At 28.9% G+C, this 18,875-nt stretch overlaps 1 protein-coding gene across 1 annotated transcript; it reads right to left on the bottom strand.

Annotated features, from left to right (window-relative positions):
- Positions 1 to 4,784: 4,784 nt before the first annotated feature.
- On the bottom strand, positions 4,785 to 6,840 carry LOC118048493 (peroxiredoxin Q, chloroplastic). Its single transcript, XM_035058190.2, has 4 exons — positions 6,284 to 6,840; positions 6,066 to 6,203; positions 5,459 to 5,548; positions 4,785 to 5,248 (listed from the first exon to the last, which is right to left on the bottom strand). The coding sequence occupies exons 1-4, from the start codon at positions 6,476 to 6,478 to the stop codon at positions 5,030 to 5,032; spliced, it is 642 nt and encodes a 213-aa protein (XP_034914081.1). The 5' UTR covers positions 6,479 to 6,840; the 3' UTR covers positions 4,785 to 5,029.
- Between the last annotated feature and the right edge of the window lie 12,035 nt (positions 6,841 to 18,875).

Genomic DNA, 18,875 nt, shown 5'->3' with positions numbered 1-18,875 from the left:
TAATAGTCTATCGCAAAGAACAATATTCGTTATGTTATGTCTATTTTGTTTCAGGGTATTCTTAATTATTATTTACATGTTAATTAAATAAACTAGCTAGAATAGTTACCCTTACATTATTGTGAATTGCCTACATACAAATTCGTGACCTAAATGAATATTTATTTACCTTTTATTCTTCTTGCATGGATGAAGACTTATAATTCGCAAGTTATTTCTTATAAATATCTTATGTAAAAAACAACTAAATTCAAAGTATACATGTTTGGAGAAATATGACGTCTCATGCTGATATATATATATATATATTTGTTGGCTCGTTTATGTTAGAATTAATAATTTATTTATTTAACATAGATATAACCAGCAACCCATAATCAGTCGAACAAAACTTTTCATTTGCGCGTAAAACAACGTGAGTTCCTACAACTTAATGTTAAACATGTTAAAAAAAAAAATCAATTATTAATTATATGTTTCTTTCTTTATTTTCTTTCCTCTTATTTCAGTTATGAACAAATAATCAAGATAATTGCAAGTCATCTAGAACTCTTGACAAATTAAATGAATGACTTATTTTATAAAAGCAAAATTGACAGTTAAGCAATAACAACTCTAATATTAAGACTTATTCTAATAAAACATGTCAAACAGGAATTCTTGAAATAAGATACTTCTCATCATTCTCTCCCTTAAACTAACTATTGTATAAGTAATTAGTTTACTCTAGGCATCATACACACTCCTACCTGATCTTGAAGCTTCAGAAATGCCTCCAACTTGAGTGGTTTAGTCAATAAATTTGCCACTTGATCTTGAGAATCACAATGCATAAGCTCAATAACTTCATCTCGAGATAAATCACGCATAAAATGAAATCGCACATCAATATGCTTATTGTGTCCATGCATAACATGGTTTTTGAAAGCTTAATGGTTGAGTTGTTATCACACATCATAATAGTGCAACCATCTTGTGCATGACTCAACTTCTCCAGAATCCTTCTTATTTACATTGCTTGGCAAGCACAGGCTGCAATTGCCACAAAACTCGGTTTTAGTTGTTAAAAGAGTGATTAATAAAGTTGTTTCTTTGAAGACCAAAAACTACATCTCCATTTAGCATAAAAACATAGTAAACAATGCTCTTTCTATCCTCTAAATCTCCTATATAATCACTATCAGTAAATGCAACCAACTCTTTATTCCCACATTTCTTGTAAAACATTCTATAATCAACAATGCCTTTCAAGTATCTTAGTGCTCTAATTGTAGTATGCAAATGAAGTTTTGTTGGTCTGGTCATAGACCTGCTTATAAGGCTTACAACAACCATAATATCTGGCTTTGTAGTAGTGATATACATAAGACTACCTATTATTTGCTTATAGCAGGTCTCATCAATTTTTTCACCTTTTCTATTTTCCCTAATTTTGAAACCAGAAACAACATGATACATTACTGCATTACTTTCACCCATTTCAAAAATGTCTTAGAAACCTTCAGTAAGTATATATATATATTTTACAGATTAAATCCCATTATACTTCTGTAACACTTCTATACTTAAGAAAAACCTTACCTTTTCCATATCAGTCATATCAAATACCTTCATCATTGACTTATTAAACTTTAACATCATTTGCTCATCATCACCAATAAAAATCAAGTCATCAACATAAACACTAACAATTAAAATTTTACCTCTACTGCTTTGCTTGACAAATAAGGTTTGCTCAACATACGTATAATTATCATATCTTTTATTAACTGGTAAATACATTATGTAGTCCACACCATGTTTATTTTTGAGCATAACCCTTTGTAAACTAGATTCGGGCATTAAACTTATCTACCTCACCAAACTTATTTAAGCTTGGTCTTATATATTCATTTCACTCCAATCTTCTTAGCTCTAACTTGGCTAATTCAAATCAAACTCCATATTCTCCCCATTTTTTTTTTTCTTTTCTAAAAATTGACCTTATTTTAACATTCATAGCTTGCCTCCACTTGGAACTCTTCATTGCCTCTCCATAGTTTAGTGGATTAGCAGGAGTTATAAATGTCATATTCAACTCATTTTTATTCCTCTCATAAATCCTTTTCTAGAGACATAGTTTCTCATCTAAACATGAGCATTTCTCTCTCTTTCTCTCATTCGAGTTGACATCTTCTTCATTTGTTGATATTTAAACGAAGCATTTCTTGTGCCTTTAATACCATTCCCACTTGTCTCATTACCTTCACTCCTATTTATGCTTCATCTCTTATCAGTGTCACTCTCTCTTCTTCAAAAATTACATCCTTGCTAATCATAACTCTCTTTACAACAAGATTATACAACCTGTAACCTTTATATTCTTCACTCACACCTAACAGTACATAATAAAAGTTCTTATTTTCTAGTTTGGTTCATCTTGCATCAGGCCCATGAACATGTGCCACACATCCAAGCATTATAAAGTGTTCTACTAAGGGCTTCACTCCACTCTTTGCTTCTTCTAGAGTCATGTCTTTAACTGCAAGAGTGGGACCTATTCAATATATACATATTAACACGCTCGACGATAACACTCACTTTCTAAGTGCCTGTGTTGGAAGTGTAATAGAGGTTATTTCTCAAAGTATTTTTCGTTTAAAAATTCATTAAAATAATTTATTATTATTATTTTTTAAAGATTCATTTATAATATCATCATCAAAACAATCAAAAAACCAAAAAAATTAATTTAAAACAAAAAAAAATCTTTGTAGCTAATTGAAACATTTGAGGTTTTATACATTGCTACGTACAATATTAATTCAAATGCTTATGTACAAGAAAGGTTTGCAAAGAGATTAAATTAAATAAGTCAAAATCTGACCAGTCTTCATAAAATTAAAAACAATTATTTGGTAGTCTGACTCGCAACTTTGCTATCGTGAAAAAGGGTATTCTCCCAGTTTTGTACAGCAACTTGCAAGCATCTTCTGGTTTCTTCAGTCCATCTTTGGGTCGGTATTGAAACATTCTCTTCAAGAAAGATTAAAATATAATAAAAGCAGTTCTTCGTGGTGATTGATGAATCTTTGAATCAACATTATTACCACCCCGACTCTTTGCCAGGAATTTGATAGCAGCATTTCTTTACTGTGTTCAAAATGTGGTCGCTGCATTTTATGCATTAGACTCTGGTTTTAATTTGGACTTTTGAGACCTGTGCACTTTCATTTTCAAATTCTACGTTCAAAATGCAATAAATTTGTCAGCCGAGAGTGTTTTTTTTTTATTATTATTTTATTTTTCTTCCAAATTTCTTGGATATTTCCATTCCTCAAAGTAAGACACCATGGTAGCTGGAGATTCACGCGTGAATTTATTCAAATTCCGAATCCATGAATCTCAGCTTGTTCCATCCCAGCACAAGAATCAATTCCATTCAATGATACAACTCTAAAATAAATCATCACAACCAACCACTATTATCCCCTGATTAGTATATTCAGTGATTTTTTTAGTAAAATAAGTCCAATTTATTTTATTATTATTTAATAAAATATAACTTAATTACAGATTAATTAACTAGAAGCATCCTATTAATTATCCATGAGCCCACTTTAAAGAAGAAAATAAATAAACTATGAGAAAGAAATACTAAATGGAGATATTCTTATCATTTTTAATTAGTGATAAGTTTCATCTTTTTTTTATTATTATTATTATGTCTATCTTTTTTTTAAAGTGGATCATAAAATAACTAATAAAATATTACTGTATATTCCCTAAACACTATATAATTAAAAAAAAAAAATCAATCCAATATCCACAATCAAAAGATCTCTCGTATACCATCATGGCTAGTGATGAATACAAACTAACTATTCAGCCTCTTTTCTATATGTAAATAGTGTTTAATATTAGTTTTGAAAGCGTTTTTAAAAAAATTTAAAATTTTTTATTTAAATTAATATATTTTTTGATATTTTTAAATTATTTTGATATATTAATATTAAAAATATTATTTTAATATATTATAAAATAAAAATTACTTTAAAAAACAAACATTAATATATTTTTAAAGATTCTTCGCTCCAAAACCACAGTAGGCTGTTTTATGGCTGGTTTCTATTGGATTGGGCCCGATGAAATTACCTCCATTTAACTTTACAAAAGAGAAGAGAAATCCAAGTTCTGGGCCGTTCAAATAAAGAACGAGGAATTATTTTGAAAATTTCTGCTGCATATGATTTTGAAGTTTATCAGTTGATAGCGAAGAATTTGACGGCAAGAGAGCACACAAACTAGCAAGCACAACAAAGCAAATATATCAGATAGTTAGATAGTTATTATGTAGTGACTCGCATATCGTATCCCATTCAAATGTGTTTTGAAGTTCTAAAGTGCCAACGGTTGGCTCTACTGTAATGAAATTTTACAGAGGCATGCATCTTCTCATATTTCCTCTGTAAACTTCATTGAAGACTACGCATCTTGCAGATGGCTATCATGCCAGAGAATTTCTTTTCAGAGAACGACAAGGGAAAGATTGTGTTAAAAAGAGCGTTTACCTTGAGATGCTTCATACATCATTCTGAACATGCAGTAAAAATAAGTTAAATGCCATAAAATCAGCAACAGAGGACGTGTTTTACAAGACCAAAAGCATCTTAAAGTGCGTTTATAAAAACTAGTCCCTCAGTTAAAAACAAATCCATCTCATGAACATTATGTGCGTGGACCTCAGCCATTGTTCTCCTTCCTATTTTTGGTTGCCACCAGAAACACTGTAAAACTTTGAAAGGTTTTGCAAACAACTGAATCTATATGTAATTTCATTATGCTACGACAACTGACATTTTAGCAAGTATTCATAACAAAAGAGAAGGGAGAAAAGAGTATTTCTGTTACACGAAACAAAGGGTCCAAACCCAGATAATAACTAGAAATTACAAGGGATTGGATACAGCAAGAATTATTCATACCTTCAAGAAATAGATTAATGAGGGGAAAGGTGGAGACGAGAGCAAGACAACATAGAATGGATGGTTCAAAGGCTTTGAAGTAGTTTAAGAGTTTCATCAATATGCTTTTCAGGTTGGAACTGATTGTTGTAGATGAGTTGGACCACCCCTTTCTTGTCCAGAACATATGTCTGTCTCCCGGGTAAGGTCCCGAACAGGTCTGCTGGCACTCCCCACTCTTTCCTTATCTTGTTACCTTCGTCGCTCAGCAATGTAAATGGAAGTCTGTATTTTTTGGCAAATGCCTATAGTCATCGCACCATTTGTTAGCACAAAGTCATTCAAGAAATTTGTTCTGCATACTCACAGATGCATCTAGCATTTCATAGAAGATAGTAAAAGACACACATAACTAATTTAAGACTGATTAATCAAATTGTTGAGTGTTGAAATGGAAAGAGAAATAAGATCTTTTACATTAACCTGCTCTGGGATAAAAGGAAGCTTGGTTTTACCTTGTGCGATGATGGATCATCACCACTAATTCCAACGACCTCAGCGCCTGCTTTCTTGAACTTCTCATAAGAATCTCTAAAAGCACAGGCCTGCAAAAATACTTCATTTTTTTATATAAATTCACTACCTAAAGATGCCTGCAATTGATGAACATTCCAACCCAGCTCTCTTCTCATCAATTTCTAGTAATTAGTTTTGTTTTTCCTAGTGAAAACTCCTAAGCAAAACCTTCCTACATTAACGATGGCCTTTGAAGTAATTGGGGAGCCACACACACACACAATTGCAAATTTATTAATAGATAGTGCCTTCTGAAGTATTAAAATGGATCACCAAACTTCCTGGGCAGTGGCTGCTGAACATGTTTTATAAATGTTATGGAAAAAAGTTACAGATTCTCTTGGTCAAGTGGCAGTCCTAGAAACCAAACTTTCTTATAACGGAATTAGCATATTCTAATCAAGCTCACAGTGACACCTTGTGATGATTCTCAAGATGCAATTATAATCCTTTATCTTGCCTACATTATCTTAACTTTGCTTCGTAGTTGGTAGTCTCCCCATGAAAAGAAAAATGAAAGCTTTGATTGGACAGGGATTTAGTCACCTGTTTGGTGCACCCAGGGGTTTCATCAGCAGGGTAAAAGTAGACAACCACAGGCTTCCCTTTGAATTTGGAGAGGGACAAAGTCTTTCCATCCTGATCTTTCAAAGTGAAGGATGGTGGCGCCTGTCCTTTGTTTACCTAAAGACACCGGAAATAACCAATCAATCAACAAATGAATGCTATAAAGCACACAGTTTTCATTGTGGAGCAAAATGTACCTTGGCAAAAATGGTATTCTTCACCGAAGAAGAAGATGGGATTGGAAGAGAAGTAGAATGGGAGAACTTGAGGCCATAGAACTGTGACTGCGATGACTTGGAGAGAATTGGGAGGTTTTGAGAAGATGAGGTTATGGGTTTAAGAGTGGGAAGCAAAGAGGGCAGAGAGTGTTTAGGGAGAGAAATGGAAGCCATTTCGACAAGGATAAGGAAACAACAGTAGCAACCAAAGTGTTTAAAGTTTTTTGGTTTCAGTTATCTTACATGTGCTCGGTAGTGGAGGAAGATAAGGAGATGTGGTCGCTGATTGAGGGAGGGGTAGAGAGAAGATGGGGATGGATTGGGTTCTTGGCGTGGACAATTGCTGGCCCCAACCTTTAATGGGTACGGGGCTCCCCTGACCATCCCTGATTCTCCGTATTCTTACAAATTTACGGGGCTACAGATTTGCAATGTTCATCGGTGTTTACTTAATTGCCATTTATTTGATTTGGTGCAAAGTGGGACATCATCACTATTGCCATGATGGACTCCTACAAAAATCTCCGCTCCAAATGCAAATTTTCTTAAAGAGTTCAAATTTCAAACTCGTTTCGAATCGGCTTAGGATCTTAAGGGATGGTTGGTGCGGGATATTATCCAATGACTCCTACTCGAGTTGTCAATTTCATTCTATCATCTTTGAAATCACTGGTATACCTTGTTCTAGTTTAAAAAACAAAATAAAATATAATAAATTTTATTTGGTTTAGAATTCCAGCCTCTTCTAGAAAGTCCACTCAAATTCCAGTCGGAACATTCACTTTCCGTTTCGCCAGTTTTGTTTCAACTAAATAGTGTTTTTTTGTTTTAAATAATTTCCAGTTTTACAATATCAATTATATTTGTCAATCCCACCATTGTATTAAACTAGAATTTTATAAAGAGTTTCCTAACATAATGATATATCCCAAATTAAAATCTTAGAGCAATTAAAAATTAGAAAGGCCTTGTGAGATTGTTGATGGCATTCAATAATTTTGTCCAAATTCATAATTTTAATCAGAAAAGTCATTTTATTATGTTCTTTTATTATATTATTTTTTTTCTTAATTTCATTATTCAATAATAAGTTTATTAGGAATTGAGTTTCATAATTTGTTTTCAAGTTAGTTTATTAAAAAAAAAGATGTCATCTTGATGTTTTTAGTCAAATTATATTTATATCAGTCATACATGTTATTTTTGAACTTACCAAGTCGATCGGGTCATATTAGTTCAACTCTCACTTTTTTACTTATGTTGGAAATTTAAATTGCACAATTTCAAGTTAATTTATTTTTGGGTTTGAATTAAAATTATGTTTGTTGAATCAATATTTTGAGTTGTGTGTGTGTGTATGAACAATGTAAACCCGAAACAACTTGTCAAAACGCTCCAAAACCAAACATATTGTTTCAATTGAAAAAAAAAAAAAACAGAACATCAACCGAAATGAAGTTGACAACCTAGCTCCTACCAAGATATTTTTAGAAGGAAAAAAAATTATTGTTTTTAGATCCTAAAAATCTAACATTCTTTAGACATCACCAGTTATTTCAACCATGGGTGGAATAATGTTTTTCAATAAAAATAAAATTTATTCTATAAGTCTTTTAATAGTAAATGCAAAAATAAATGTTAAAAGATGAGAATTAAAATTAAAAAATAATCAATTTAAAAAGAAAAAAAAAGACATGGGATAATTGAGATTAACCTGTCAAACTCATAAACCGAGTCATGAAACTAATTAGATATAATAAATTTTTATTTTTAAAAATATTTTTCATTTAATTATATATCAACTAGGTGCATGAGATTTGTTTTATATAAAATACCATTTAAAAAAAATAGGGTAATGCTTGGGACTAGAATAAAAAAATAACCTTAATTTTTTTTTTAAAAAAAAGTTTGATAACAAAAAAGTTTTTCTTTTAAAGTCAAATAAGAAAGAGCTTTAAAACAAATGATGAATGAAATTTTTTTTTTTTAATGTTAAGGGATTAAAAAACACATCAAATTAAGAAATTAAAATAAACAATCAAACAAACAAAAAAACAGGTCATCCATTAAATTAAATAATATTCTATAAAACAAATATAAAAGATTATTTAAAAAATAACAAAAAAGATCAAAATTAAATACTGAAATTAGAAAGAAAAAAAACTAAAAATATATATATAAAAAAATCAATAGAAAAAAAGAAGCTCAAGCATGCAGGCCTGGCTTGGGGGCTCAATATACCTGGGCTTAAAAAGCCTAAGCACATGGGTCTTATAACTTAGGCCCACATGCCTAGGCCAAGTTAATTTTTTTAAGGGGTAAATGTCTTGTTGTTTACTCTTATTTTTTTGAAAAAAATAAACAAGCAATGTGGTGCTTGTAATGGCAAATGAAGTGTTGTTGGTTCCTTCTAACATTTTCAGCCACCATGGTGGATGGAAAACCAGAGAATGTGTTTTTATATATAAAAATTTATTTTTCAACATGTTTTGATCCAAACATCCATAAAACACCATAGACACCTTGATAAACTCATTTATGGCCTAAAAAACAATCCACAAACTTGAAATCAACCCGAAACAAATAATATCTTCCAATGGCAAGTCATCACCTGATTAAAAGAAGAGCAATTTCTCTTTGTTACAGGTTATGCAGCGGAACATGAGCTCATCGATGTGGTATTAGCTAATATAAGGAATTGATTAGATATAAATAAAGTTTTGCTTACTAATTTGCAAAAGAGATGATCTCAGAAGGGTTCCTAATGCAAGGAAGAAAAAGAAATTGAGGCTCCAAGTCGTGAATGCTTATGATAAAATAAAACTTGTATGGAATTTATCAAGGCGAACAAGAATGAACAACTTAAAAAGCTTATTAAAAAAATAAACTACTGGATGAATGAGAAGTAGCAGACCAACGTTAAAAGAATACAAAACAATCATATGGTGATTCAAAAACATCAAGTTTTAAAACTATAAGTAGAAAGGCTAAAAACTTGTTGAGTTTTATGACTATTTGGAAAAAAGAATGGTGAAAGAGTTTATCTTAATGCACAATTTTATCCTATTAAGCATGATATTTTATCTGATCATTTGATCAAACTGAAGTTTTACTAGAAGATTATAAATGCCTTATTTTGTATAGTTTTAATATTTAATATCAATCAAATACTAGAAAGGCCTAATGATAAAGTTTAGATGCTATTGTGTTAGAGTTGTATTATTTTTCTAGTTGATTGATGATATCTTTTTCTATTTTATTTAGAACTCTTTTGTTATTGTTTCAGCATCTTTTATAATATTTTACCTGATATAAATAGGCTTATTTAAGTTGTATTTAGGTTTCTTAGGACATAAATGATTTATTTAAGAAATAATATTATATGTGTGCAAATTTGCTCATACTTGTGGTTCTTTATTGAACTCTTCAAAACTTATCAAATAATTACGTATTTATAGCATTCATCATTATACCTTTTGTTCTTAGTTTTTTATAATCAAAGGATTAGGGTCTTTCATCAATAACTTTGGTTCATTGAGTAATCATTGGTCGACTTTTTTATCAATCTAATTTTGCTTTCTTGAGTTATGTTTTATCTTGTTTATGGGTTCAATGGTTCTTAGACTTCAAATTGACATAAAAAATTACATTTCCAACAATCATATTTTAGGAAGGAATAGAATAATCCATGTATCCAATACCTCTTTAAATACATTCATCCCATTCTTATCAACTAAACTATATGGATTGAGAAAAATAATATTATTTAATTTAAAAGCATATTTTATAATAAAAATTATAAAATTAAAAAAAACTGGAAAATAAAATAAAATTGAAAAACATAAAGAGTAATAACTTGTAAGATCTAAAGGTTAAAATAATTGTCATAAAACTTTATAAATAAACAGCTTGACATTTAAGACCCAACTCTTTTTTCTTCATTTTCATTTCAATCTGAGAAAGATTGTCCAGCAAACAAAATCTAGTTGTGGTTCCTTACCGCTACAGAAGAGCTTAATTGATTCCAAGGTTGACTTGATGCTCTTTTTTAGCTATATTTAGGGTAGTGATATAGATCAATGCCTATATAAATAAAATAAGTTTTTAAGTTATTGATTTTTCAAATATTTCATTAGTTAACCTCATAAATAAAGCATACTTATGGTTTATTTAAATTTTCTTGAGATGTCTCAACTCTTTACATTTTTAGTTGGTTTGAATATTTTTTTAATTTTGTCCAAAAATAGCAAAAACGGTATATGAGAAAAATATCAATATACAAAGGGTATATGAAGGTGAAAAGTTCATAAAAGGTATTTAAAAAAATACAATTAAAATATAAGGATAGATAGATACATTGAATGAAACGAACGGTCTATCCTGTTTTAGTCATATAAGATATTTGATTATTTTCTTTTTTATTTTGAATTTTGTCATTTATGAATTCCCCTTTTTTTTCTTACAAGGTAGTCATTTATTGTACTTTTATTGGTCAAAATTAACACACACACACACAAATATATATATATATATATATATATATATATATATATATATATATATATATATATAGAGAGAGAGGACATGGTGTATGTATCAATCCTCTAAAAAAAAATGATTTATACTATAGGGTCACTTATAGAAGCTGTATAAACATAAAAATATAAAAATAACACAAAAAATAAAAAAAAAATCAAAATTACAAATTATTAAGAATAGAAAAGATATTATAAAAATTACTTAATTCCAATCCTTATAAAAGCACCACACCAAAAAAAAAAAAAATAATAAAGAGACGGGATTTATTATGGTAATTTTTATAAATATTATTAAACTCTAAAAAAGACGGGAAATCCATAGGGTTGCTATGAGTTCAAAGAATGGTGGTGTGAATACGAACATAAACAATAGGTAGTTATGATAATATGATAAGATGTGGACTACACTAATAAAAAAAATATAGAAGAGCATGCTCGAGTATAAAAATAAATTAAGAGCAATAAAAATGGAAGCTTAATGCACATGTGTAAAAACAAAGTGTTTTGTATCACAAAATAGTAATCATTCAATCATGAACTGGATGAAAGAAACGAAGGGTTAATGTTTGTGGGAGTTCCTCTACTCTTGATTCTATTATTATAATACCCATCCATTTTTTTTATATTAATTTTATCATTTTATATTTAATTTTATTTTTATTATCTCATTTCATTAAGATTTGATATTAATGGCATTAAATATATAAAATAGTAACATGTGTCATGTGCATCTTTTGTTATAAAAAAAAATCTTGAAAAAAGTAATACAAAAAGTGACGGGCTAGAAAAAATTGTATATGACACGTTTCATTATCCTATGCATTTAACACTGAGATTTGAAGTTGTGAGCCTCAAACCTTAATTTTAAAATGTAACTAAGACAAGATGAAATTAATACAAAGAAAAGTAAATAATACTAGATAAATATAAAAACCTTAAGCATTAACCCATTAAATGATGTATGATCTTAGTATTTTAAATTGGAAAAAAAATAAAAAAAGATAAAAAGAAAATAAAATATTGGTTAATTTGGACATTCTTGACTATAACGCATTATTATTATTACTAGTCCCATAACCTGCACGATGCCGCGAATTTTTTTTTTTTTTTTGTATAAAAAATATAAAAAAAAACTAAGATTTAAAAGTGTTAGGTCTTTCTGTAAAGCTATATCCAAGAATCTTGGGTTTGGCTATAACACTTGACCAAAAGTAATATTTATAATAATAATAATAATTATTAAACTTGCATAACCCAGTAGGTCTAGCTCCAATACCAGACCCAATAGCCTTGGATGCGGATTTGGCTGCAAGGTCATGTCATAAAAGTGTGATAATTAAATAAATTAATTAGAAATAAAAAAACCAATAGAAAGAAAAAAAACTGATGAATAAAAAGAAAAAAAAAATTGAATTAATTGGGTTTTCCCATTAAACTTGGATTCGTGTCGTGAAAGTTTAATAACTAAATAAAAAAAAAATTAATGGGTTACCCAGAATTAATCGGGCTAACCCGTCAAACCAGGTTACTTGTCACACCCGGGATCCGTGTCATGAAAGTGTGATAACTAAATAGAAAAAAAAAATTGAACATTAACAACCTAAACTAAACGAAAAAAATTAATTAAAAATAAAAAAGAAAAAAGAAAAACAAACAAAAGACATAAGCCTGTTACTAATGAGGAAAAGGAAAAAAAATTTGAATCAACTGAGTTAACTCGTCAAATCAGGTTAACCCGTCAAACCTAGGATTCGCGTTATGAAAGTTTGATAACTAAATAGAAAAAAAAATTTGATGGGTCAAACGAAAAAAATTAACAAACTAAACTAAACGAAAACAATTGATTAAAAAGGAAAAAAACAAAAAAAAATTCAGGTTAACTCCTTAAACCAGGTTAACCCGTCAAACCCGAGATCCATGTCATGAAAGTATGATAACTAAATAAAATTTTTTTTTTCACATTAACAAACTGAATTAAACAAAAAAAATTCATTAGAAGAAATAGAAAAATAATAATTTGAACATTAACAACCTAAACCAAACAAAAAAAAATTAATTTAAAAAAAAAAAAAAAGACATAAGTCTATTACCAATGAGGAAAAAGAAAAAAAATCTGAATCAACTGAGTTAATCCGTCAAATCAGGTTAACCCGTCAAACCTGAGATTCACGTCATGAAAATTTAATAACTAAATAGAAAAAAAAAAAATTCTATGGGTCAAACGAAAAAAATTAACAAACTAAACTAAACAAAAAAAATTGATTAAAAAGGAAAAAAACAAAAAACAATTCAGGTTAACTCGTTAAACCAGGTTAACCCGTTAAACTCGAGATCCGTGTCATAAAAGTATGATAACTAAATAATTTTTTTTTTCACATTAACAAACTAAATTAAACAAAAAAAAAAATCATTAAAAGAACTAAAAAAAAAATTGAACATTAACAACCAAACTAAATGAAAAAAATTAATAAAAAAAAAACAAAAAACACAAAAAAAAAAAAGACATAAGCCTATTACTAATGAGGAAAAAGAAAAAAATCTGAATCAACTGAGTTAACCCGTCAAATCAGGTTAACCCGTCAAACCCAGGATTCGCGTCATGAAAGTTTGATAACTAAATAAAAAAAAAAAATCTATGGGTCAAACGAAAAAAAAATTAACAAACTAAACTAAACAAAAAAATTGATTAAAAAGGAAAAAAAAAATTCAGGTTAACCCGTCAAACGCGAGATCTGTGTCATGAAAGTATGATAACTAAATAAAAAGTTTTTTTTTTCACATTAACAAACTAAATTAAACAAAAAAAAATTTCATTAAAAGAAAAGGGGAAAAAAATTGAACATTAACAACCTAAACTAAATGAAAAAAATTAATTAAAAAAAAAAAGACATAAGTCTATTACTAATGAGGAAAAAGAAAAAAAAAATATGAATCAACTGAGTTAACCCATCAAATCAGGTTAACCCGTCAAACCTGAGATTCACGTCATGAAAGTTTGAATAACTAAATAGAAAAAAAATATCTATGGGTCAAACGAAAAAAAATAACAAATTAAACTAAACGAAAAAAATTGATTAGAAAGGAAAATAAAAATTCAGGTTAACTCGTCAAACCTGAGATCCGTGTCATGAAAGTATAATAACTAAATAAATTTTTTTTTTCATATTAACAAACTAATTTAAATAGAAAAAAAATTATTAAAAGAAAAAAAACACAAAGAAAAAAGCAAAAAAAAAACTTATAGACAAAAAAAAAATTCAAGTGTTTCACTGTACACTATATACGCAGTGATTGAAATGTATAAACAAAAGAAAAAAAAAAAACACTACAGTAAAAAAACCTATACGTTTTAGAATTTTTTAATAAAGCACTTTAAGTCAGCCCCATGAAAAAGACAAACAATATCATTAATAACTCTACACGTCTTTTTTTTTTTTTTTAGTTTAACGTGGGTGTCCGGGTCAGCTTGCGCGCACCTCGACTAATTCCACCGGTCCTGAAGTTAACGACCATGTAAGCCTCTAGTGGTCATCATATAAGCAACCTAGGGTTCGAACCTAAGACCACAGAGGGAACAAACCTCTTGGTTCTAAGCTTTTACCACTAGGCCACCATCTAAATGGTTAACTGTACATGTCTTCTTGAAATCATTGCATATGATGATACAAAAAATGCCTGTACGACATCACCCATATTGACTCTCCAAATGGATTGTCCAATACACTATCCCAAGCACATACCTTAATGTATTTTGTTTTTAGTTCTAAAAAGTCAGAGCAATCACTGCACACCATCAATTTTTGCAGGTCTATAATTAATCAAGTAAGTGTGATTTAATTATGAATAAATTTTAAAGTTTAAAAATTAAAAAATAAATATTACAAGAAATTATAATTATAGACTGGAAAATTAAATAAAAATTTAATTGAGTAAATTTCTAAAAATATTTTAAAATAATATATTTGATTTTATTTAGTAGAAAAAATGATATTTTATTATTTATAAATTATCAAGTTTTTTTTATAAATATATGATATGTCTCATATTTATGTATTTTTTTGTAAATCATATCACAAAACATATTATACATGCCTTATCTATACAGATAGATAGAGTTAAAAAGGTTTTTAGAGATTTTTCACTATTAAAAATAGGATATGATACTTAACCATGAAGAAGTTGATCTAACCTTAAAAACGAAGACATGATCTTTAAGTAATCTCACTCGAACCCAGAGGCTTTCTTGTCTGGTAATTCTTACAACCAGTGGTGGAGCTAGAGTTTTTTCAATGAAGGGGCAAATTATTAACAAATACTATATATATATATATATATATATATATATATGCATTAGAAATCAATTCAAAACATATATACTAATTCATATCAAGTAAACTTAATTTAAAAATACTTTTAAATTAAAAAAAACGTGCATTATAATTGTCGGGGTTAATTTTAATATGACTTTTCTTTGAACTTGATGGAGTTACATGACTTGAAGCTTTAATTGACTCTTCATCCTCAAGGGATTTACACTTGAAATACTTGTCTAGTGACATGTTAGTTTAATATGAACCTGCTAGATTATTTTTTTTTTATTATCATTAGTGTCTACATAGTAATTAACACAACTACACAATAATTTACTGTTAAATAAAAGTCAGTTGAGTTACACAATAATTCTAAATCTTTCCATATGAAATTCATAACAAAGTACACATCAATTCATTAAAATCAAAACATATTTCAATACATATCTATATGCATATAATAAGTATGTTGATTAAATTATACTTAATCATTTCTAGATATTTAATTGAGGAGCAATACTTGGTATATGTGTAAGAGGAACAATTCTTGAAAAACATGATTTCTACTTGATATTTTGCTTACAAACAAATTATGTGAAAATATTAAATTTCAATAAACTATTATGTCAATGCAAGAGATGTCAAGAATAATGGTTTTGCATGAATATTAATTTATTCCTTTATAATAAAAAAAATGTTTAATTGATTAAATTAGTAGATTTAAACATTTATTTTCAGCATATTTGAACATATTCATATCAAAACCCCTAAATTATCATAAACCCTAATATTTTTAATAACTAATTATAAAAGAATAAAATTAAAATTAAACAATGAAATAAATAAATAAAATAAAAAAAAAAATTACCTAAAATATAAAGAAAAAAAATAGAGTAATTGCTTATTTGATGAGAAATTTATTTACGGGAGAGGCAGGAACAGGAACTCATAAAAAAAAAAAAAGTGGCATAATAGCTCATGAAAAGAATAAAATTGTTAGTAAGGGGACTCTATATTTTTAAGCCGAATTGACAAAAGCGAAATTGAGAAAAATTTAGGGAATGAGCTGTGTGTATATATATTATATTATAATAACAACTTTTTTTTTTCATGCACTAACAATTTGTTAACCTAATATATTAATATTTTAATAATAATAAAAAAAAAGTTAAGGGACAATTGTCCCTTTTTATCCCTACATGGCTCCACCACTGCTTACAACTCAAGCGAAAAGGTTGGATTAACCGCAGCTTTATCTCCCCCGGACCAGTCTCGTGTTTTGATCACTAGGCCTCCCCAGGTGCTTTTCTTGTCCACTTATTTACTTTTTTTTTTTTTTCTTGGGGAGTATTTTTTTTTACGTTCTTTTTCCTTTTTTTGATCGTCCAATTACTTGCTGACTATGATATTGAGTGAGCCCTCAATTTCCTTGTAAGGCTGTGTATCTATAATTCAGGGATAAAGTAATTGTTGTCTTTGTAATAGAGTCCTTTTATTGCTCATTGGACTATGATTCAGTTCCATGTTCTGCACTTAATTTTTGTTGATCAATTGGGATTTGTAGTGCTAATTATTATCTGTGGACTTTTTTTTTTTTTTCCCTGTGAAAAAGGGCTCATCATGCCTCTGTGAATCGAAAAGGTTACAGAAGTTCACATTTGCGAATGTTATGTGTAGCCTTCATAGGAAATACTGTCTTTAATTTGGTGGCAACTCATGTTTGCATATGTGGTCTTTCGTGTCACAAACAATCTTGTTTAAATTTCTATTAAATTAGCGAGGAAGCAACCAAAATCTCCCAACTGGTTTGGTTCTCAGTTAGAGCAGTTTGAATGTTTCGTTTCCAGATTTTGGACAAATGTGCTTGCTGAATAACTTGCAGATATTTCTCTTAAATTCCCAGTTCTCCGCAAGTTTTAGTTAAGTTCCAAGAAGTGGTCTGATTTACAGAACTGAATTGTAATTACTGCATCTCTGGCTTTCCTTATAGACCGTGTGATTGTTCATCTAATTGCAGGCAAATGGTTTCTCTGTGGACTTGCTCAAAGACGTGTGCGAATTTCTTTGATGTTGGAATTGTTGTTGGCTTTGTTGTTGGGATTGTTGTTGGGTACAAGCTGAAGACACGTGTTAGGAGATGGCTTCTTAGCAGGTTGAAGGATGACTGACGCAGCAAAAACCCTTTTGTCAGAGCTGCTTATGCTTGTCTGTGTCTCATGCCAATGACATCCTATTACATTCTAACACTTTGCAAGTTGCTTATTGATACATGTATACGTTAGATTTCTCACTTCTAGTTTCTAGTTCGTATAGAGATTACTGTTATAAATTGGATACTTAAAATATTTATGGTTTGTGATAACTAAACTTTAAAGTAGTTGATTAAACTTTAAAAATTAAAATGTTATCTTTAAGTAATCTTTACTTTAATTCTAAATGATCTTAGACTATCTAATAAGATCCCGGACTTTTATTTTTTAAATTATCATTTCTATTATGTCTAAAAGTTTTGAGAAATCTAAGAAGTTTAAGTCAGGCAAACACATTCAAGGATTTAACACCAATTTATTTAATCACACACTTCTTACAATATTCATTATATTTCTCTTTTCTACACAATATTTCTTCTCCTATATATGCTAACTAAAGCATTGGAGGGTCCTTTTTTCCACAAGGGATTTGTTTTTACACGAAGAATCAAGCTTATAGACAAAGCCTATACTCAAGCTCACACATTTCAACTAAAAATGCGACCATCAAAGCTCAATCTAGTCTAAAAGTTGCCATGACTTCATCAGGATATTATCCATGCGTCCTATGGGTAGATGGGGGAAAACATACATACATACATATATATATACATACATACATACATATATATATACATACATACATACATATATATATACATACATACATATATATATATATATATATATATATATATATATAAAACATTTAGAATGATAATGGATTCATTCAGAATGAAATGGGAGTGTATGAACATGTATAGGGTAGAAATCCAGAACAATTATGCCGATAAAACAACAAGACCATGTCATAGTTAGGAAGAAATTAAAGATCTATTTAAAAGGAAGTGTTGATTTGCAGACAATGCATATACCCATGCTGAGGGCCCTTGCAGGTTGAGGCACAACACCAATTCTTAAAAATATCAGATGTAAGCAATAAAAAATTCTTTTAGTATATTAGGTAATTCTCAAGATAGAGAAAGGAGCTAGGTTATGTGTGAAATTAAAGAACAAAAAAAAAAAAAAACCACCATTGTTTATAATTTTAACATTATTTATGAAGAAAATATAGTAATATTTATAAATTCTTCACAAATTTACCAAATTACAACTCTCTTTTCATAATCCTAAAATATATTTTGTTGTGATGAAATCAAATATTTAAAACCCTAATTAACTAAAAAAAAAAAAATCTTAAACCCTAAACCCTAACCTTCCAATTCTTCTTTAATTCATGGCTGAACTAATAAGATTATTATCTAAGTCGATTTGTGTTTCCATTTAATTTTTTTGTTATTTACTAGCAATTCAAATGGGATAACATAAGTCAATGAAAGTAAAACCACACTATCAAATATAGGACAATCTAGATATGCGCGTACGTGGCTTTTACTCCTGGATTGCCTATTCATTAATTTATTCCACATTTAATCATTAATGATTGAAAATAAATTAATTATATTTTTGCATA

This window comes from Populus alba, chromosome 6 (assembly GCF_005239225.2).
Source record: "Populus alba chromosome 6, ASM523922v2, whole genome shotgun sequence".
In the NCBI taxonomy this organism is placed as follows: domain Eukaryota; kingdom Viridiplantae; phylum Streptophyta; class Magnoliopsida; order Malpighiales; family Salicaceae; genus Populus; species Populus alba.
The sequence above is the reverse complement of the archived record's forward strand: the minus strand, read 5'-3'. Positions and strand labels throughout refer to the sequence as shown.